This window comes from Stegodyphus dumicola, chromosome 6 (genome assembly GCF_044657685.1).
Source record: "Stegodyphus dumicola isolate Sdum_Otavi_A_Nest chromosome 6, ASM4465768v1".
Taxonomy (NCBI): domain Eukaryota; kingdom Metazoa; phylum Arthropoda; class Arachnida; order Araneae; family Eresidae; genus Stegodyphus; species Stegodyphus dumicola.
Window position 1 is genome coordinate 218319524 of NC_140773.1, and position 22993 is coordinate 218342516.

The window sequence follows — 22993 nt, forward strand, 5'->3', positions numbered from 1 at the left end:
AATCACAGATTGAAACAGAAAAATGTTTAGATGAAATTTGTATTAAATTTGCTCTTTTATTTTTATGGAAAAAAAAATCTCGAAAACAAATTTGTAATAAAATGCATCAGTATGAATAACTCCGAATTAAAACATAAACATTTTAATTACAAAATTCATCAATAGATGGCAGCACTACCTAAAATTTAGATGGACAAAACAAAGCTTTCTCTTCGTATCGGCAGATGGCGACAGTATAAATAATTTCAGTCGAGAATTTCGCGCCCATGGCGTCACGTGATGTCAACACAGGCTTACGCCCGCTATTGGCCTAGAGTTTTTTGCAACTACCACTTGTTATTCGGAAGTTCTGCAGCGTGAACTATGGAGAGAGGTTGAGAGAGTGGGTTGTCAGTGGTCTCGATTTTCAATATGTTTCGCGTCGATTTGTGAGTTCGTAAAATATCAAACACCACTTTGCAATACGTTGGGAATTGAGACGTGTGTTTACTAATGACATTAAATTTTGAAAATAATCGTGCATCTGTGCTATTGGCAAGACGAGCGAATTTAAAGCAACAGGTTGAAGGAGTGATGCTTGCTCGGTACAATACCGAGCTTCAATGGATTTGATCGCTTTGGCCTAACGGGAAATGTTACTATCTGTGTTCTCCTCAATTTTTACCTCACTTGTCTTGGTACTTTCTAAGCCTCGAGTAGTATGTGGGCAGTCTTCAGATATATGTGACTGGGTTGGAAGGTAACTAAATAACTTTTATATTTTTCCAATTTATTTACGTTTTGAGTTTGTATTTTTTAAACTTTTTTTCTGCTTAATATTTATGAATTTTAGTTGTTTACTGAATATTCTTATACTGTTAGTTTGGTTATTATTATTTTTTTCCATTGTATTTTAGCGTTTCGGAGACTTTTTATATTAAACTGCTTTTCAATTTCTCCTGAATAGCGTAGAAAAGAAAAATCTTCAAAATGTACGGCACTTTAAAGAATTTAATAAAAAATAGTCTGTAAGAGTATTATAATCACCCAAGTATAAGAATACCGGGCTCTGCTTCTAGATCCTAAATTTTCTATTTGGCAACTAAAAATCATCTTCAGGTCCCCCCCCCCTCCTTCCTTAAATTTCAGATTTAAGAAGGATTCAATGCATTTCGAATGACAAAGAACCATCTATCTTCAGGAGCAAATTATTCTGAAATTAATTCCAAACGGTGAATTTTGACAATAATTGAGCATGCGCAAGTTCAAGTCAAAGAATAAACGTATCTTTAATTAGTGATACTGATTCTGGACTATACATATTTAGAAATATTTGCATGAAATATTGTCGTCTGAGCAAGGTATGATAGTAAACATTACTACTCCTAATAGTAATAATTGTAATAAGAAAAACATTACTTTGAGAGTGATGGTAGTCTGTTAGGTCTTTAGACAATAAATAAATTGTATTCTTTAATAAATTATTTTCTGTACCTAAAATCTCTATTAACTTTGGAAAAAAAAATCTTTGTGACATTATTTGTAAAAAAGGGAGAAACCAGTGATATTCATTTTTTATTATTTAAGCATTACTGCAGGGTTAGAATAATTCAAACGACCTTTAGTAATATTGGGATTTATTTATGTTTTTTAATCTTTCAGTAGGTGCGGCGCATCTGTGAGTTTTTTTAGCTATTAGTTTAGTTTTGGCATTTTGCCTAGATTCACTTTTCAAACTGTTGGTACCAAATATTGCAGCCCTGTATTATATTTAAAGAAATTAAATAATGAAGAATCTGTATAAATGTATCTATGTTTCTCGTAGTGTGATAAAGCAACGGTACCTAGCGCCATCGAATTTTGAATAATGTAATCCTCCATCGAATATGGGCATCTGGAAGCCCTAATTTGGAATTTGTTTTATTATCTATTTCATATTTTGTAAAACTTTAACGAACTTTTGATTAACAAGTTCACCGATTTGAAAATGAGGCATGGCAACACTGTACGGGAAAAAAAAAAAAAATTACCTCCTTCCCCCCCCCCCAGCGCGCGAGACTGCATATCGGAAATTCTAAAGATATGCTCATTTTAAAATTATTTTGCGATATTGCTGTAGAATTGGGTGCCCTTTTGATTAGCGACAATTTTTTTTAAATTTTGGGGATGAAACCTCACTTCTGGTTACCATGATAGTTTTAACTTTGTTTTAGCTTCCTGATTTTATTTAAATGAAAATAGATTGATGTATACATGAACAAATTTAAGAATTTAAGGCAGTGCGCAATGCCTAGTTTGTGCAATTCTAGGATGTTTTTTTAAGTGAAAACTTATCGATGTGCACATGGACACAGAGTTTGTGCAATTCTTTGACTTCTTATTTTGGTTTTGTGTAGCAGCCATCTTGAAATTGTGCCTTCCTGGTGTGAAAAAAGAATCGCCAAAAAACAAGGGGCACCCAATTGTAAACTTTTACCCCCCTTTGGACGTAATGTAAAATCTGAAAGCTTTCAGATTTTTTTTAGTCCCCCCCCCCACACACACTGAATACAGGAAAGTAACCCGGCTGCCTGAAGGGCCTGCGTAAAAAGAATATTATGTAAATTTATTTTGGCGACAACTCGAGAAAAATATTGGTATGGTTGATTCACATTTGTTACGAAAGATATATGAATTATCATGTGCGGCACTGCGCTGCGAAACTAAAAAATTACTTCGTTACAAATTGTGTACAAAAATAAAATTTAACCAAAAAAGTTATACTTTAAAATGGATTAACGGAATTAAATCTGGGAGCAGAAAAATTGTGATCAAAGCAAATGTTTCTTAATGTCAATTAGTCGGAAACATGCGTTATCAGATTTATTTAAGGGGATTCAATTTGTTAATTCATCAGATTAATTATCAGATTTATCTCGAAGTATTTTCGTTAAAGCTTTATAGTGAATTCCCATTCCTCTGTTAAAACATTTAATAAAGCTATTGAATCTCTACCTCTTCATTCCCAGTAATACGGAACTACGAGCTTGAGGGTTTGTCTTTCATAATTCCTAAGTTTTATATCGGTCGGAGTGATTTTTGTTAATTTCTATATGGTCTTACATAGCAAGATGACCATTCAGGGAATAGCTATAATTTCTGGCATCTCAAGTCAATTCAGTCCGCCCTTAACTTATGCTTTGACAGTTCTGTTCCCAAACGCAGGACGTGATTTCTAATACTGGGCATATTGAAACCTTATGGAAAGCCATCACAGAAAAGGTGGCTAAAGATAAATACTTCAGCTTCATTCTAAAATTTGTAATATTTTTTCCTTTTTTAAAGTGAAGGTAGGGTTTTTTTTTTTTTTTTTTCCATTGGACATCGTTTTGAAATAGATTATTATTTATTACATTAAAAAAAAACGCTGTATGAAAAAACAACATCCCCCCCCCCAGTGCGCGAGACTGCATTTTCATTTTATCATTACTTGGAAAATAAAAATCGACGTGTTACAGTAAAATCAAGAAACTATCTGGACGAGTAAATTTTTAAATAAAATGAATTATTTAATTTAGAATTACTGATATTTGTTTTGAAACATACTAATGATATATTCTTTTGAAGCCTTGATTTATTTTTTCTATACTGTATAATTTTCAGTCGCCGCGAAATATTTTCTACGAAAAAAAAGATGCGATTGAGAAAAATTAAGGAGCATATTATATGTGAATATTATAGAGGCGATACTTAGTCGTCAAAACATCCCATTCGTCGTAGGCATATTTCTGCGATTAAAGAATCACATGATGTATCTTTGCTTTATTCTAAGACAATTTTGTACAAAAATTTAATTTACAAAACTTAAGCTGAAATCATGTAAGAAAAATTTTTGCACGATTTGATCCTCATTCCCGTAGATACTTATATGATAGAATAACCGTTTTTATTTACTTAATTTTTAATGCAAATATTACACATTACTGTACAGTGTTAAATTAATTGATATCTTCGATCGTCACATCTTCACTTCATAATCTTCAATCGTGGTCTTCGCTTTTTTATTATCTACAATTCTTTTTTAAATGCATGCATAATTCAATAATTCAGTGTTATAATAAATTCGCGAAAAAATTCTGCGATTTGCTTGAATTATTGTCTTCTTTCTGCATTCATATTTACGTTTTCTATTGTTAGTAAAGACGTCCCAGCATTGCGATTTTTCGTCTCTTTGCGTTTCTTCTTTTTTCTTTAAAAAATTAAAAAAAAAAAAAAAATCTGAAATGTTTCAGATTTTAAATTACGTCCAAAGGGGCGTTTTTTAACATTTTGTGTGTTACCTTTCTTTATTAAATATCATGTTCCTCGCACTTAAACCATAAGATCCAGTGCAACAGCAATATCGCAAAATAGTTTTAAAACGAGCATATCTTTAGAATTTCCGATACAGACTCACGCGCTGGAGATAAAAATGTTTTTTCTGCACAACGTTGCCATTGCTCGCTTTGAAATCCTTGAGTTTGTTAATCAAAAATTCGTCAAAGTTTTAAAAAATAGGAAATCGATCATAAAACAAATTTCAAATTTCAAATTTGGTCTTCCACATGCTCATATTCGTTGGAGGATTACGTTATTCAAAATTCGATGACTCTATGTACCGTTATTTTATGACAATGTGAGAAATATACATACATTTACGCAGATTTTCATTATTTAATTTCTTCAAATATAATGCAGGACTCTAACATTTTATGGCAACAGTTTGAAAAGTGAACCGACATTTATCCGTCCGACGCAAAATGCCAAAACGAAACTAATAGTCCTTCGGGATTCAAATCCCTTTGGACTAAAAAAAAAAAAAAAAAACCCCATGGTGTTGCTTTTTGCAGTGCCTGTTGTTCGAAGTTTGTTTAAAATGTGAACTAAACAAATTCTAATCAAACGGATAATTTTACTGTAAACTTCATAATGTTTTCCTCTTACTGTAATTGTCGAATTGCCACAAAACTTATAAACTTACATTCTTTTATATTGCATTTCATTAAGTTTTGAAAATATTTCATTATCTTAAAAAAAATCGAATCACTACTTACTGCAGTCGCATTATTTTAAGATAATTTTTTTCAGTTCCCCGCTTAATATGAGAATAACACAGATCAGATCTTTGGACAATTAAAAAAAAAAAAAAAAGAAATCGGAAAATCTTCAGATTTTATATTACGCCTAAAAGGGTGTTTTTTTAACGTTTTGTGTGTTCATTTTATTTATTAAGTATCATGTTCTTCGCACTTAAACCATAAAATTCAGTTCAACAGCAATATCACAAAATAATTTAAAAAGAGCGTATCGTTAGAATTTCAGATAAACAAGCCTGCGCGCTGGAAATAATTTTTTTTCCCCCGTACCAGTGTTGCCGTTGCTCGCTTTAAAATCGTTGAGTTTGTTAATCAAAAATTCGTTAAAATTTTACAAAATAGGAAACAGATAATAAAATAAATTCCAAATTTTCTAAATAAATTCCATATTCGAGTGGAAGACTACTTTATTCAAAATTTGATGTCTCTCTCTAGGTGCCGTTGTTTTTTCACCTTGCGGGAAACATACATACTACATTCATGCAGCTTCTTCATTATTTATTTTTTTTAAATATAATACAGGGTTCTAATAATTGATGGCAACAATCTGAAAAGTAAAACATCCTTTATAGTGATCCAACACAAAATGCCAAAACGAAATTAATAGCCCTTCTGTGTAAATTGCCCCTTTGTGCCAAAAGTTATTGTATTATTGTGAAAAGTATGATTTTGATTTTTGTACTTTCTTAAATGTATCTTAATTCATGATTAAAATCATGATTTCTTGTTAAGAAGTTCAGGAGGTATTAGAGTGAAAACTTAAATGCCACAAAAATATTCTTGGAAACACTTTTAATTAATGAGGTATTTTTATGACATACAACTTTAATACCATCATTGCAAACACAAGACATTAAAAGTGCTGAATTTAAAGAATGAATTTGTGTATTCTTCATAGCCGGCGGACTAGAGGTGGGACTAATTCTAAATTATTCTCGAATCCGAGTACTAAAAAAAAGTCGTTTACTAACCGTAAAATCGAGATATAAGATAACGGAGATTATAAGACATTTATCCGACAGAATTTATGTGTCTTGTTACTGATTAACAAATTTAGCTATCGGATTTTGAATAACGTATCCCTCCACCCGAATATTGACACCTCGAAGCCCGAATTTTGAATTTCAAATTTGTTTTATTGTGTAATTTATACTTTGTAAAACTTAAGCAAATTTTTGATTGATAAACGAATTCAAAGCGAGCAGTGGCAACACTGTACACACACAAAAAAAGAAACACAAAAACTCCAGCTACGAGACTGTTCATCAAAAATCTAAAGATTCTAAAGAAAATCTGTTTTTAAATATTTTATTGTGTGTTTTAAATTTTTTTAAACTTTAAGGAATTTTTGATTAACAAATTCAATGATTTCAAAGCAAGCAGTGACAACACTGAACGGGGGAAAAGAAAAATTATCTCCAGCGCGCGAGTGTCTATCGGAAATTCTAAAGGTAGTCTGTTTTTTAAATATTTTTAGCCTAAATGCTTTCGAAACGTGTATGTAAATTAAAAAAAAAAAAAAGTCCCTTTGGACATAATATAAAATCTGAAGGCTTTCATATTTGTTTTCGATATATTTTCACTTTTAAAATATAGAAGATATATATATATATATTATATATATAATGTTCTCATGTTAGTTTAAATGTATGTTCATCTAGTATGCTATAAAATGTTTCGCTGCCGCCTGGGCCAACTTTGTGCATAATCTCTACTTTTACTGATAAACTATGTTAATCTTTAAAAGAGTCTTTTGGACAACAATTAAAATCTTTTCAGATTTGTTTTTAAAGGCATACAATTGCACTCAAATAGTTATCTGTCTTTTCACGAAATTATTTTATTCTTAGATCAAACTTTGCGTGATAATAAACTCTTTGAAAATAAACAACGTCGATTCTACATGTTCCAAAGAATTGGATTGAAAGAGCTGTTTCTCATCGTTTCTGTACACTTCTCTGGAACAGTAAACAAATCACAACTCGCAGTCTTGTTATCTGCAGTCATCAACATTATCTCCCTTCTTGGCTTGTTCTGAGCGCAGTTTGCAAGAAATAAATTTTCTGGGGGGTACGGGAACGAAGATCCTGCGATGAAGGTTGGGTCTACTTCTTCCTTATCAGCTCTTTGTCAAATAGCCCTTAAAATATATTCCAGCCAAGCATTTCAGTGAAGACGTATCGGTTAGAAAGATCATTTTAAACAAAGTAAGCTTTTGCATCCTGTAACCGTGAATTCTATCTCAGAATTAGAAAAAAAGGAAACGGAGGAAAATAGCCTTCAGTTTTTATATTACGCCCAAAGGGGTGTTTTTTTAGCTTTTGTGTGTTACCTTTATTTATTAAATATTATATTCCACATAAAATTCAATTCAACGACAATGTCACAAAATATTTAAAAACAGCATAGCTTTAGAATTTCCGATACACAGTCTCACGCGCTGGAGGTTAAAATGTTTTCTTAAGTACAGTGTTGCCATTGCTGGCTTTCAAATCGTTGAGTTTGCAAATCAAAAATTCGTTAATATTTTACAAAATTTGAAATAAAATACATTGAGAATTCGGGCCTTCAAGTGCCCATATTCGTTTGGAGGACTACGTTGATGGTTCTGGGTGCGTTGTTTCTTCACAATGCGAGAAACATTCATGCATTCACGTGGGTTCTTCATTATTTAGTTTTTTTAAGTATAATAAAATATATTTGTATATATACAATACAATATATTGCGATAAAATTTGATGGCAATAGTTTAAAAAGTGAACCAACGCAGAAAGTGAAACGACACAAAATGCCGTTTTGAGACTAATAATCCTTTGGGTCTAACGCCCCTTTGTGCTAAAAAAAGAATCTGGAGACGTTCTTTTTATGGGTAGAACTCAGTAAGCATATATTCTTCACATGGTGAAATAATTTAAGAATTCCGGGTTCTCGGAATTTTACATTTTAAAACATTTTTATCTCCAGCGCGCGAGACTGTGTGTCGGAAATTCTAATGATATGCTCTTTTAAATATTTTGTGATATTTCTGTTAAAATGAATTTTATGGTTTAAATGCGAAGAACGTGATATTTAATAAATAAAGGTAACATAGAAAACGTTATAAAAATAAATAAATAAAAAAAAGCTCCTTTGAACGTAATATAAAATCCGAAAACTTCTCCCCCCCCTCCAGAATGCGAGAGAAAAAAAGCAATGAATTTCACCCAAAATATATATAAACCCATTCACTCAAAAAATATATAAACAAAATCGTTTCACAAAATAAAAGTTTTTTTGGAATCTAAATACCACAAATCATCAATACCCAATAGACAGATGTCAGAATGTTTATTTAAAAATCGAGTCAAAGTCATTTGAAAATAAAACAAACACAAAAACTAAAAAAAAATATTGACTTTTTTTAATTATGTGCCTTTTTTTTTTTTTTTTTTTTTTTTTTTGTTTGTTTGTTTGTTTTCCTTTTCTACTAGAGGTTGCGTACCGATCATGAGAATTGATTGCCATTTCCTTCTTTGATTTGGTAAGAGAAGTTTTCTCAGACTTCTCCAAAGCATTTGTTAACCCGTGATTGGGTTGCACTGAAGAAGGAAGACACATTACTAGCATAAGTAATGAAGCTGATATTCGAAAGAATGCGGAGAATTGCCCCACGGGGTTATTACGTGAATGAAGTCTTCTATTTCAGTAAATATTTGCGCTAATATTTCCGTTCTTTTCAACCTTGTCTCATAATAGAGGAGTCTTATTTTAGCGATGCTTTTTGAATGTGTGTGTACTGATTAGATTTGGCAGCTTGAAAACTTCAAGCTGCGTTCTAACAATGAAAAACCAATAAATGAATAATTGAAGAATTTACCAATAAATTTATACTTTTGAACGAATTTTTTATGAAGTATAGTTAGTTACATTTGTTCTTTCGCTTCTTCGGTCCGGGTTTCGAATCTCGGCGAACGGGAAGTTGCAGGGGCTTTTTCATGGATTTCTCCATGTGTAACGTGTATATAAAACAGCTTTCCTCAGAAAGCCCTCCATGAAGACATCCCTCCTCTTAGGCAGATAGCCCTCGCATGCTTTGCCATAATTGAATACACCACATTAAATCTCTGCTGCAAAGATCTTCAGTCGTCTCAGAGTCAAAACGTGAACGGTTAGTCTTCCTTCTGTTCATTATTCAGACATGTTCTGATTGCATGAAGGATTTTGCATGTATTTTCTGTGCGGTATCAGAGTTTTGATGAATTTAAAAAAAGTAATTAAATTACTCTTAAGAAGCTACGACCATTTAATTAGAAACCTCTGTTAATTGCAATTGAATTACAAAAAAGAAAAAAAAAATGTTTTCAGATTTTATATTACGCCGAAAGGGGCGTTTTTTTGGTGTGTTACTTTATTTATAAAGTATCATGTTCTTCGCACTTAAACCATTAAATTCAATTCAATAGTAATATCACAAAATATATAAAAAAGGCATATCTTTAGAATTTCCGATACACAGACTCGCGCGCTGAAGATAATTTTTTTTTTTTTTTTTTCCGTACAGTGTTGCCATTCTGCCTTTGAAATCGTGGAGTTTCTTAATTAAAAACTCATAAATGTTTTACAAAATATGAAACAGAAAATAAATTTAAAAAAAGAAAAAAAAAAAAAAACTCTGAGTCCAAAGAGATTTTTTTTTTTTTTTAAACATTTTGTGTGTTACCTTTATGTATTAAATATGATGCTCTTTGCACTTAAACCATAAAATTCACTTCAACAGCAATATTGCAAAATAATTTTAAAATGAGCCTATCTTTAGAATTTTCGATAAGCAGTCTCATGCGCTGGAGATTGTTTTTCCCGTACAAGGTTGCCATTGCTCTCTTTGAAATCCTGGATTTTGTTAATCAAAAATTCGTTAAAGTTTTACAAAATGTGAAATTGATAATAAAACAAATTCCAAATTTAAAATTTGGGCTTCCAGATGCCTATAATGGCTGTAGGGTTACTTCATCCAAAATTGGATGGCTTTAGGTACCGTTATTTTATCACAATGGGAGAAAGATACATACATTTATGCAGATTCTTCATTATTTAATTTCTTTAAATATAATAAAGGGCGATAATATTGGGTGGCAACAATTTGAAAAGTGATTCAGACTTTTAAAGTTTTCAACGCAAAATGTGAAAACGAAATTAATAGCCCTTCTGGCATTTTGGAGCAAATGATAATAAATGGTAGCGATTAATATATAAATAAAAAGGATATTTATGCTTTCATTCTTTAAGAAATTTTCCGAATGCTTCCGTATCCGCGAGACACAAAACTATGTTTTAGGCACTTGATAAATAGCAACTCTTAATTGGATAATGCAAAAAACTTCAGTGAGCCGAATTATTGCTATGCATTCCATTTTGTAATGAGCTTAATAATCCAATCTTTGTTTTTCTTTAATATTTAGGTCTTGTTGCTTGTTGATAATTTTTCTCAATCAGAATATTAGACATGATGAAATTTTAGTCTTTTGAATCTTCCCTCCAACTTCGACATTAGAAACATCTTCAGCTTTTTCATTATTGAAAAGTTGAGTTCTTTCATTTTAGCATCCACTGGGAAACCGGAAGTTCTCAGTTGTATTGTCATTCGGTTTTCCGGTAATGTTTTTCTTTCGGATAAAAAGTTCATTGTTTTAACTAATTGACCAGTATAAAAACGTACTTTTAATCGATATACATACATTTTAATAATTTATATTTTTTCATTTTTTAAAAACACCTAAGTAATGTTATAGTAATTCATGTGATCTGTAATATATCTATAGCCCACCAGCGACAGAATGGTAATATCGCCGAACACTAGGTAATTTGATCCGGATTCGAATACTTGTGAACGGGCTAGCCGCATGGGAGCTATTGCCAATTTTTCTCATATGAAACGAGAATATGATCGAGAACTCCTCCACGAAGGCGTCCCTTCCTTTAAACCAGTGATTCTCAACCACTGCGCGGCACTTTTTGTATACATTTCTACTGTGCCGCCAAATTTTAGAAATGTATATAGTAAAAATTATAATGGGTTTAATCCCAGTATACGGTACTCATGAGGATTGGTGAAATTCGCTTTTTAAGACATCAATAAGCGCGCCAGTTGTGGTATCCAAGCCGATTTGGGGGTCGAAGGCTTCTGCATTTGAACTAACTTTGAACGAAGAGAAAGAACTAATTTCGCTTTCTAATAATCGAGATTTAATTTTAAAATATTCGGAAGAATTAGTTAATTCATTTTGGATGAACATTAGATGCGATTATCCCACGATGGCCAAAAGCTTTAAAAATATTATACAGTTTTCTACACCTTATTTGTGGGAATTCGGATTTTCAGTATTAACCAACACAAAAACGAAAAAAAGATCGAGACTGTTAAATGTATAAAACGATATGAGAGTAGCATTGTCATTTTTACGACCAAATAAAAATGAAATTATCAGAACCATCAAGCTCTAATTTCTCATTAAAAGTATTCTTATTATTAACTTGTAATTAATCTCTTAATAAACGCACTGCTGTTTTTGTTGCACATATTATTTTATATTCAAAATTACTAACATAAACTATTTTACACAGTGTATTATAGGAACGTAAACAACTTATCTTTTTCTTTGTGTGCCGCCAAATTTTGACATCGATAAAAGTATGCCGCGACAAAAAAAAAAAAAAAAAAAAAAAAAAAAGATTGATAATCACTGCTTTAGACAGTTAACCTTGCATTTTTTACCGCGATACAAATAAGATATCTACATCATAATTTTTGTAAAAATTTGCGCTTTTGTTTTTAGTCATAAAATGTGCTTCTAATGCATAATTAATAGTAACAAAATATACTTGAGTACAAAATAATTCATGAGCACATCTCCTAATTATGAGTTTAATAATTTGTTTTTATTTCTGTGGGAGGGGGGAGGAAACACAATATCAGGTTTTTTTTTTAATACTGTTATTTTAATGAAATTTCTTGGTCTCACCAGTAAACCAGTGGTTAAGACCGCTGAATCTGGGAGGTTTGACGTAGCGTTTCCTCGTGTGTGACTTGAATACGAGCCAGTTTTCCTTAAAAAGTCTTCCACGAAGGTATCCGTCTCTTTAGGCAAATCCCGCTCGTATGTTTTGTCATATCCAAGTGACATAGCCTTCAGTGAAATTGATCTGGAAGACTCACGGTTATAAACGATATTGGATTTCTCTGGAGATGATCAATTTAGAGAGCATGACAATCCTCGATATTCAGTAATTCATTATGCTCTCCAGAGAAACTGGTCACTTTCAGAAGTGGTCGTTTGAGAGAGATGTTTGCCTTGAGGTTTTATAATATTAGCATCATTGGAAAATATTATCAAGAAAGTTATAAAAAATTTTTATGAGCGATCGTCAAATATTTCCTGCTGTTTTGTCTACAAAAGCGAAGACGATACCGGTTTACCGACGATACTCCGGGAACCTGTAACCTTCGAACCATTTTGCTTATTTGTTTTTTATGTTGCCGCTCTGAGGCATCGTCCTTCCCTTCATTCGAGACCACTGAGCATGCGCCGGACTCTCGCCTGCGGTATCGCTCTAGTTCTTCCTTGTGTAGGGTTTTTTATTTTTCTTCTCACGGGAACTGAAAGCGGGGTCGAGGGTAACAGAAAGAATTTACAGTGTTGGGCGCATTTAAATGCAATAATCGTTGCTTAATGAATAGTAAAGTTGTCAGGACTTGTTTCAACTGAAGATATTGAAGCCTTCTTTTTAACTAAACGGTAACCTAGAAATACCGTTTTAAAATGTTGCATTGGCGACTTCATTGTATGTTTAGGGTTAACAAACATCTCGGATGAGCCCGGTTAGTTTCGGGACTGGTGATTACATCCTGGGCTTTGTCCCGGTTATTTAAACGAAAATGATTGAGCTTCCACTATAATAGTTCAGAACATCGGTCAGTTCTATAAAGTCAGTAAAAATTAGAAGAAAAAAAAAAAAAAAAAAAGGAATTGGAAAAAGGATATTGAACTAGTAGGAAAATTTAATTGAATATTGTTTTTTACTTCTGAAGTGAACTAATTCAGAAGAAAGCGCATATTAGTTCAGTATTATAATATAATATACGAGTAACCTCCGATTCTTCAACGAATCGAATGAATTAAGCATTCAACCCTTTTTTTCCCCAGTCCTCTGTGATCTGTCTTTAATAATTCCTGCCCCCTATGTAATATTGATGTTATCGATGAGTTCGTGGAATGAATTAAGCATTTTTTAAATAATTCCGGAAATTCAGTAACTCTCATTTCCGGAAACATTATTTACCCACCCCCCGGTGTTTTCTCTTAAAATTAAGGCAAAGCTGCACAGGTAGTGAGGTGGAGCTATACTTGTACAAACTATGGTAAAATTCTAGCGTCCCGCCTGTTTATGTGCCTGTACCTGTAAACATAAACATTGATGAACTGAATACGTCTGTAGCGGTTTAAAATTGAAATACCAATGTGTTTTCAATTTCTTCATTTTCTTACGTACAAATGCGTTTTTAAACATAATCTCTCCTTTCTTTTCATTATTCCTTTTTTTTTCATATATATATATATATATATATATATATATTGTTTCAAAAGAATAAATTGAGTTTAATTAAAAAAATTAAATTAAAATACATATTTAATTAAATATTCTTTGCAAACAAATACGTATAAAAGTAAAAAAGTAGAAAAACAAATTTAAATTCTAAAAAAAAGGAAAAAAGCAAAAATAATTTTTAAAAAATTTTTAAAATATGCAAATATGTAAAAGATTTAATTCTCGAACTAATTTACAATATCATTTAAATTCAGAAGCATAAATCAAGTGTAAAATCTATCCATGAAAATAAATCTACTAATTTAATAAATTAAAATTAAATTAAACAATTTTTTAAAAAAATGCATATGTGAATGATCGTAGAGTAGGCAGGAGACAGACTTATCAAGGGCAAGTTGCCTCCAAACCTAACTCTCCAATCATTCAATTCGTGTTTCGTCATTCATGCAGGCAAGGGTAAAAGTCAAAACCAAGAGTAATTCCAATAAAGTGGTACCCTTAGAAATTAACATTTAAGTATTAACATTTAAGAATTAAAGTTCAAAAAGGAAAATACTAATTAAGTCTTTTGAGAAACATGCAAGTAAAGTCAAAAATTAAACTTTTTCTAAAAAAATTAAATTTTTTAAAAATTAATTTTTTATAAAATAATAAAAAAAATCTAGAAACCAATGTATTTTAGAAATCCTTGTCTACAGAAACTTCCCCTACACGAATATGCATATCAATAAAAAGAAACTATAAAAGAACTATACATAATCCATATAAACCAATAAGAAATAAAAAAACAAAAAGAACTAATTCACAATTTTAAAATAAATATATATTTAAAAATATAATTTCATATTTAGAAAATACTTAGATACTACATAAATTTTTTTTTAAAAAAATACTTAAAGCAAGTAAATGGTAAGTTTTAATTCTAACTTACCTACTATATGAGTGTTGGGCTCTGCAAAAGTGTTGTGAAAGAGAAGTAAGTGTGTTCTTCAAATTATATAGATGGCGCTTATGTAGGTAAAGTTGAGTGTCAAGCTGTTATCTTTGTTATAGTAAAAAATTTTTTTGTAAATATTAATATTAATTAAATTAAATTAAATTAAAAATCCTAAAGATAGAAATATTAATTATTTAGGGAGTTAAGTAACTGAGCCAATCAACAGATGTATGTTTGCTTGAAATTAAAGTGAAGTGGTATGTGAAAAAAATTAAAGTGGTATGTGAAAAAAATGTAAACTGTATGTAATTTGAAATGTGTGTTCTGTTGAAAAATTGTGAAAATTGTTAAAAAAATTAAGTGAAAGATATTTTGTGAAAATTGCAAAAAATTAAAGTAATTAAGAAAAACTGAAATGTTTTAATATTAAAGTTTTAAAGTAAAATTTCCCAAAATTTTTTTGAAATGAAGTCCTTAAAAAACCTCTAAAAATTCCCAGAAATTTCTCAAAAATTCCTTTAGAAGATTAAAATCTTCACTCAATTCCGGCTATAATTGAGACTTTTGAAAAGAGTTGGCCCTTTATTAGTAAAAGGAAAGAATCCAGTATTGATTAAATATACATATTTACAAAATATTTACAATAAAAATTTACAATAATTTCTCTACTCTTTTATATCCTTCATTACCCTCCAGTTAAGGTTTAAGGTAATGTTATCATATTCAAAAGAGCCAAAAAATTATAAAGTTAAGGCCTGCCTTTTTAAAATTTAAAACGAAACGAGCGTGACGAATATTAAAAGAAAGCTAAGCCGGAAAGTTAAAAATACAAGAGCACGTGCATTTAATATTTAATATCTCCTTTTGATTTCGAGAAACTGCTAGAACTTTCTCGCGCGTTATTTAAAAAGCTTATAAAAAGGAGGAAAACCTCTCAATTCAGTTAGTTAGCTTAGTTGTTATTTTAAGAGTTTGTTTAGAAAACTGCTTTTGTTGACTGTAGCGAATTCGCGGATTAGCTTTCTCCAGTTGATTTGAATTAAGTTCTTTTGAACGTTTAAGTCGTTAAAAGATAACTAGAGATACTGTAATACTGTACTAATATTGTGACATTGTAGAGACATTAGGTTATTTCGAAGCAGGAGAGATGAAAAATATGCAATGCTCTCGCCAGGACTCGAACCACGGATCTCTCGAATTCGCGTCGAGCGTGCCGACCACTACACTACGAAGGCATACTAAGAAGGCGGGAGAAATACCTTATAACATTTTAAAAGTTGCTGAGATATGCGTAATGTCTTTCTGCGCATTTCATCTTCAATCTCTTAAGTTTAAAGCGCAATTTATCTGCTCAGGGACAGATTTAGACTTGATAAGGCCTTAAGCTATTTGAGATGTGGGGCCTTTTAAAAGCCTGTTATATTATATTTTAATTTGGGGGGGGGGAGTCTAAGCTATAGCTTGTGTAGCCCTTATACGTAAATCCTGCATTGTATCTGCTTTTACTATTCGAATGACTATACGTTCGCTCGGCCGTTACTTTTGAATTAAAATGGTTTTAATAGCAAAGCTTTTGAGTAACAGCCCATAACTTCTTTGTTTTGTTTTTATCGTCTGCTTTTCTTGAAAGCGTTTGCAATCGGTCCAATAAAAGTCCCACGCGTTGCTGCGTTTTGTTGCGGGAGTAATCGTAAAAAAGGATGGCGGCAATAAACGCCATTATGGATGCTGCGATGTGTCCTGATTGAATCGGATTGAGGAGCCGGTCGATTTGGAAAATGTTCGGATGTCATTCGTCTAATGCGGACGTTCTTTGTGCAGGAAATGACCGTGAATGGAGTGGTACAGAGAGGATGTGGGTTTCATTTGCCTCTTTGGGAAATAATGCGGTCGTGATCTCCTCTATCCGTGGTTCGTTTAACTGGAAAGCATGTAAGACAAAATTCCTGATTTTTGTAAATGCATCACGAGATCAATCACGCGATTAATATCTTCCAGCCAAAATTTAACATTCCAAGTTAATATATTCTATTAAATGTCTGTTTGTTGCTTCTGTCTGCTTGTTTATTTGTGACATCACCTCCTTCGGAATAGCGGGGAGACTTACCTCTGAATTCCAAAAATTCTAGGGAAGCCATTTCGACCATTTGCATCTTTTCATGACTTTAATCAGCCGAGATATTAATAAAAAATTCTGAAAACGCTAATTTTCGCACTCATTTTTCTGACTGGCAACAGTCTCGCACGCTGAAGATAAAAAAAAAAAAAAAATCTGCTTTATTTCAAAAAGTGTTGCCACTGCTCGCTTTCAAATTGCAGAGTTTGTTGATCAAAATTCGCAAGTTTTACAAAATTACAATGAAAAGATATGTTATTTACCACGTTAATTCTTTTATTGATATTGAGGAAAAATTGTTTTATTGTTTTAAATTCAAATAATGAATTAAAATCGTCACACATATAATTATTAACCTAAAGTGTCAGAAATTTTTGTTTCCTGGTTTGGGAACAACGAATTGGTTGTAGTTTGGAAAGAATAAACTGATTTTATTCATAATGAAATGTTTTTATTCATTTTCTTTTCAGGTATACGTAGAAATTATAAATTTTGTTTTGGTCGCAGCCCGCTTATCTGGCGGACTTACCTGCTGGTATGAATAATAAACGCAGTAAATAGTGTTTTTACTTATGCGTAAAAAATGTCAACTAAGATTGAAAACTTTTTTCAATGTATTGAACAGATTAATATTGCAGTAACGAAGGGGAAGAATATTAATGCAACACTTATAAAGGTATATGCTTACCATAGCTGCCAAACATATTAAGTAATGTTAAATCAAACGTCATTGAATGTGAGTGATTCTATGCATAATTGGCATAAAAATATCAATATTTTAGTTTTATTTTTTTTCACTCGTATTTATTTAGGGTATAAACAATTAAACGGACTAAAATTCTAAGTGCTAAGGTTAAACGTTTATTAAGTATACCTGTGTGTGTGCACTAGCTATTCGAGAAATTTATGTTTTCATTTACAAAATTGTTTGAAAAAAACATTTAGATACATACATAAACCTAAACTTTTAGTTTATTTAATTCACGATATTTCATGGAATATTTGCGAAAAACTTCATAAAATTATACTAGTAATATATTTTATTTTAAGTTATAAGTGTTTTTCGTAATAGAAAAGTTTAATTCAGTTTTTCAAAAATTTTAAAAATCCAGTTTTTCAAAAAATAGGTTTAATGAAAGGCAGATGCAAACAGAAGGAAAAGAAAATGTTTCCAAACGTGAAAATTAAAATCGCAAAACTAATCTTGTTCCCGAGCACTTAATAACAAATAGAAAGGTTCAAAATCATCTTTTGAACATCACCCAAAAGTATTCCAATGAAAAATTCTCATTTTAAAGTTATTTCGAATAGTCTGTACCTATAGATATCAACTTCTAAGTTCTTTAAACAGAAACTTTCGGCCCACGACAGTGAAATAGAAGAGCCATAATTCTGTTCAAAACGTAGTCGAATACCTTAAAATTTCCAGGGCAGAGAAAGAGAGATTTAAGTAAAAAAAAAATCTGAAGTCTTTCAGATTTTATATTACGCCTGAAGGGTCTTTTTTTAACGTTTTTTGTGTTACCTTTATTTATTAAATATCATGTTCTTCGCACTTAAACCATAAAATTTAATTTAACAGCAGTATCGCAAAATAATTTTAAAATGAGCATATCTTTAGAATTTCCGATACAGCCTCGAGCCCTGGAGATAAAAATGTTTTATTCCGTACAGTGTTGCCATTGCTCGCTTTGAAGTCGTTGAGTTCGTTAATCAAAAATTCGTTAAAGTTTTACAAAATATGAAATAGATAATAGAACAAATTGCAAGTTCGGGCTTTCAGATCACCATATTCTAGTGGAGGACAGCCTATTGAAAATTTGATATCTCTAGGTACCGTTGCATCTTCGTAGCGCGAGAAACAAACATACATTCATGCAGATTCTTCATTATTTAATTTCTTTAAATATAATACGGGGCTGTAATATTTCGTTACAACAATTTGAAAAAGTGAACCGACATTTATAGGGAACCAATGCAAAAATGCCAAAACGAAATTAATAGTCCATCTGGGCTAACGCCCTTTGGGCTAAAGCCAGAAATCCTCCTCCAAGCTGTCAAATTTTTTGCATTCATGTTCATCTTGTAACAGACCTATTTAAGTGTAATTGAACTATTTTATTCACCTCATGAACTGTAACCGAACTATTTTATTTAAACGCCATCTCGTGGCGATATGAAAAAACGTCAGTCGAACTCCAGCCGCCATGATGTTAGTTTACTATGTCTCTGTTATTCAACTGTTTGATGTTCCATTTGGTATATGTTTCATTTTTATGTATATTCCTTTTGTTTGTAACCGTTCCTGTGTGCTCTGTTAATAAATCCTTTTAAAGCTAGCCGGCATTTGCCGTTCCTCAATAGACACTAATGCCGGCTAGCTTTAAAAGGATTTATTAACAGAGCACACAGGAACGGTTACAATCTTAGTTTTATATCAACCAGTATTGTCTTCAGCAATTTGTGCCTTGAATACAAATAAACATCCACTCTTCACACAGGTTTTGCATTATTTATTGATGGATAACATGATTTTTAATGTTCCGTATACTAAAAACCTTTACATGGCAGGTAAAGTATTGCATGACTCTTACCATTTTCGAGGTAAGATTGAGATCAGAATTTCTAATATTCATGCATACAAAAGATACTTAGATAAGTTTATTGTGTTAATGTGTATTATTCATATGCTTAAAGCTAGTAATGTCTTGTTATTGGCAATTGATATATTAAATTTTACCGTTTTATGTGTATTGTTCTGCGCCTTCAGGTAACCATGCTAGATCTTGGAATGCATTATAGCCAGTTATGGAGGCACTATTATAAAGTATTCGGTTGTCCTGTAGTTTAAGGTAAATTCTCTGTTTTCTTTCTCTTTCCCCCTTGCCGACTACTGAATATTCAGCCTACATTTTGTTTCCCCGGCAGCGCAGCATGTCGAAATCAATGTTTGCGAAGCCATGTTTCCTATGCACATTTCACGGCAGGATAAGTAACATTTAAAACGTTTGACCTGCTTTTTGGGGTGTAATTGCATTTCGCGCAGTATGAAAAAGGTTGGAACATTGATCAAGATCTTTTACCGATGGTTCTGGACAGGTATAGCTTGTTATTCACTCTAATGCTGGTATATGAAAAAAGGCTGTATTATTCACGTACGATTTCAAATGGGTTGTTGTTGTTTTATCGTTCAGATATTCTGTGGCATTAAGATAAGGAAGGTAAGTAGGGCATTTTTAACATGTCCACGTCATAGTCAAGAAAGCTGGCCTACCCACACTGTGTGTTTGATAAGGAGCTCTATTATGTTGAAGACAGCAGAAGTGTGTTCTGCATTTCTGCGTGGCTGTGGCAGGTGTCCTAGTCAGATTTGTAGTAGTACACCTAACGAACGGACAGAATCCCGTTCACGAAAAAGAATTCCTTTTGGAGCCTTGGTTAAGCTTGATGGTTTGGATTGAGAACTCGCCGAGGTCCCATCCATCGGATGGTAAGAGTGTGAAACTTTATTCATCATTTGAAAACAGCCTTTTGGTGTCTGTAAGTCCAGAACAACGAGTGAAAGGCCTGGTCTGAACTATGCGAAATACCACATTCTCGGTGGTGATGTCTGGCTTATAAGCAGGAAGGACTTCTAAGCATGAAATCCAAAGCTACGCAATTCTTTGTGAAGAATTAACAGCTTTAAAATGTTCTTTCAAAAGCATTTGTTAAGTCAGCAACGGTAGGAAAGGTAAAGGAAGAAAGAAAATTTTAGCATTTTTTTTTAAACCAAAACATCTTTTTTAATGTACCTTGGGTTGCGTTAAATAGGAAAAAATTGGAAAAAAAAAAAAATACGTACTTCATTAAAAAAAGTTCGATTTTATGTCAGAATACGTATGTTAGAACAATGCTATATATAAACCTAATATATAGCCTAAGTCACACTTTCGTGATATAAAAAACCGCAAGTTAAATTTTGTCAATCGTCCCAGTAGAATGGGAGTTAGAGAGATGTTCCCTGATTTTTTTTGGGGGGGGGCGGGAGGTGTACCTCTCCACCTGTGCTGTAACCTCCCGCGCAAAGGTCTGTTACATATAAGCAAATCTTAAGTTGTGTTTTTTGATAACCTATTTTATTAGTAGCGTCGCTGACTGCCATGGTGAAGGGCTCGAGTTCGAATTCCGGAGAAGGCATGGATGTTTGTAAATGTATAGTGTCCGCACGGCATGGGGGTACTCTAAATATGCGGCGAGCCGAAAGTCCTCTCGACAGGCTGCTGGTATAGGACGAGGGGGTAGGAGCAACACCTCCTAGAACTAACTCAAGGCCACGGCGCGTTTCCCAGGAGGAGGTGTGACGTCAGTTTCAGTAGGGATTGCATTTCATTTAACTCTCCCCACTCAGGATTGTGGTGGGTGGATTTCCGGAGTTTTGACGGTCACTCGGTCAGAAGTCGTCCGTAAGAACAGTGGACATTTTCTTTCTTTTTTTCAGATATTTCCATATTATAACTATTCCACTTTATTATTTGTTTTTCAAATTTTTAATATGGTTTACGCATGCTGTGTACCTAACTGTAAAGGGAACTATCCAAATGGTCCTAAAGTACAGGTTTTCTCTTTTCCGAAAGAGAAAGAATTCTTAAATAAATGGATAAAGGCGATTCATAGAAGCAATTTCAAGCCAAAAAAATTTTCGAAGGTAAGTTGCGTTTTCTTTTTTTTCTTTTCTTTTTTTTTTTTTTTTTTAATGAATAAGTTAAGTATGTTACAATTATCATAAACCAAAGCCAGTACATACATTTATAGAAAGTAAACATATTTAATCTTATTGTAAGTCTAATAGTGATTATATAAATAAATGACTTAATCATACTATTAATTTAATTTATAGCAGATAGTACTGTTTATCATCATGCTAATCGTTCAATCTATAGCAGATGGCATTCTTTATAATCATGCTAGTCACTTTGTAGTAAATAGCATCATTTACCAAGTTAAGTAAATTAAACAAAGGTGTGACTTAAAAGTAGGATTAGATTAAATGTAGGATTAATAAAAATTCAAAATTGTAAATACATTTTGTATGTTGCAAAATGCTTGCCTTTAAATATCTCGATACATTTGTCACAGGAACAGCGTATTTATTAAAATCCGAAGACCTTGAAAACTCTTGATAATATCTTTGTAACTAATACCAATTTTGTTTCTGATATCAATGCGAAAAAATACGCTATTTAAATTTTTGTGAGTTCATGCCTGATATTCTTAAAATTCACTTAATATAAAGTAAATAATTAAATATGAAGTTTTACAAAATCTTGTATTTAATTCTAGTTTAGATAATTAAATCCGATTATAACAATCTTTGCATGCAAGTGTTTCGTATTTTTTGTAAGTAAATAATTAAATTTTGGCAACTCTTTATTTGACAAAAGATTTTTCTATCTAATTAGACATGATTCTTCAAAACTAGTTACCTGTTTCACTTTATACAATTAATAGATAAGTATGATTTTCTTTTTATTAGTCGTGAAGAAACATTAACTTATATTGTTTTAGCGGTCCACCAGCGGCCGAGCGGTTAAGTCGCTGAACACTGGTAGTTCGGTCCGAGGTTCGAATCCCGCGAACGGGCTGGCTGCATGGGTGTTTTCGGGGTTTTTCCCCATGTGTAACGTGTATACGAGCCGGTTTCCCTTAGAAAGTCCTCAACGAAGGCATCCCTCCCCTTAGGAAGATAGCCCTCGAGGCTTTGTCGTAGTTAAAATAACTTAACCTAACCTATATTATTTTATGCTACAAATTTTAATGAAATTGAATAATATATGCTCAGTTTAAAGCCGAAAAACTTAATGTGTAAAAATACAGACAGTTTTGAATAATTCTGAATTGAGAACTGCAAAGACAATTTCGATGATTTTCTTCTTCTAAAATTTTCTAAAAAGAGGAAGGATTGTTCCAATAGAGGAAAACTCTATTGGAACAATCCTTCCTCTTTTTAGTTGACTGATTGAAAATAAGCATATACATATTATCTAAAGTATTTCGAATTGTATAAATTATTTCGAATTGTAATGTATAATTTAGTGCATCCTAAGGGCATTATATTTTAGTCGTTTTATTCGGCAGTAATAATGCAATGATAATTGTGTTTTTAATTTGTTGTGTTCAATATCCCAGTTTAGGATTTATTACATTTCCCTTCCACATAATACTGCTAACCCATGTTATAAAATTTTCCTGTAAAGATCAGAGGTTAGCTATTTATATCTATAT

General features: G+C 32.0%; 1 protein-coding gene across 1 annotated transcript in view; it reads left to right on the top strand.

Moving 5' to 3' along the window:
• Positions 1 to 311: 311 nt before the first annotated feature.
• LOC118187580 (meteorin-like protein) overlaps positions 312 to 22993 on the top strand; it is an 81302-nt gene continuing 58620 nt past the window's right edge. The window contains exon 1 of the mRNA XM_085819529.1: positions 312 to 739. Within this exon, the coding sequence (XP_085675655.1) occupies positions 633 to 739 (107 nt within the window). The 5' untranslated portion in view covers positions 312 to 632. The remainder of the gene's footprint in view (positions 740 to 22993) is intronic.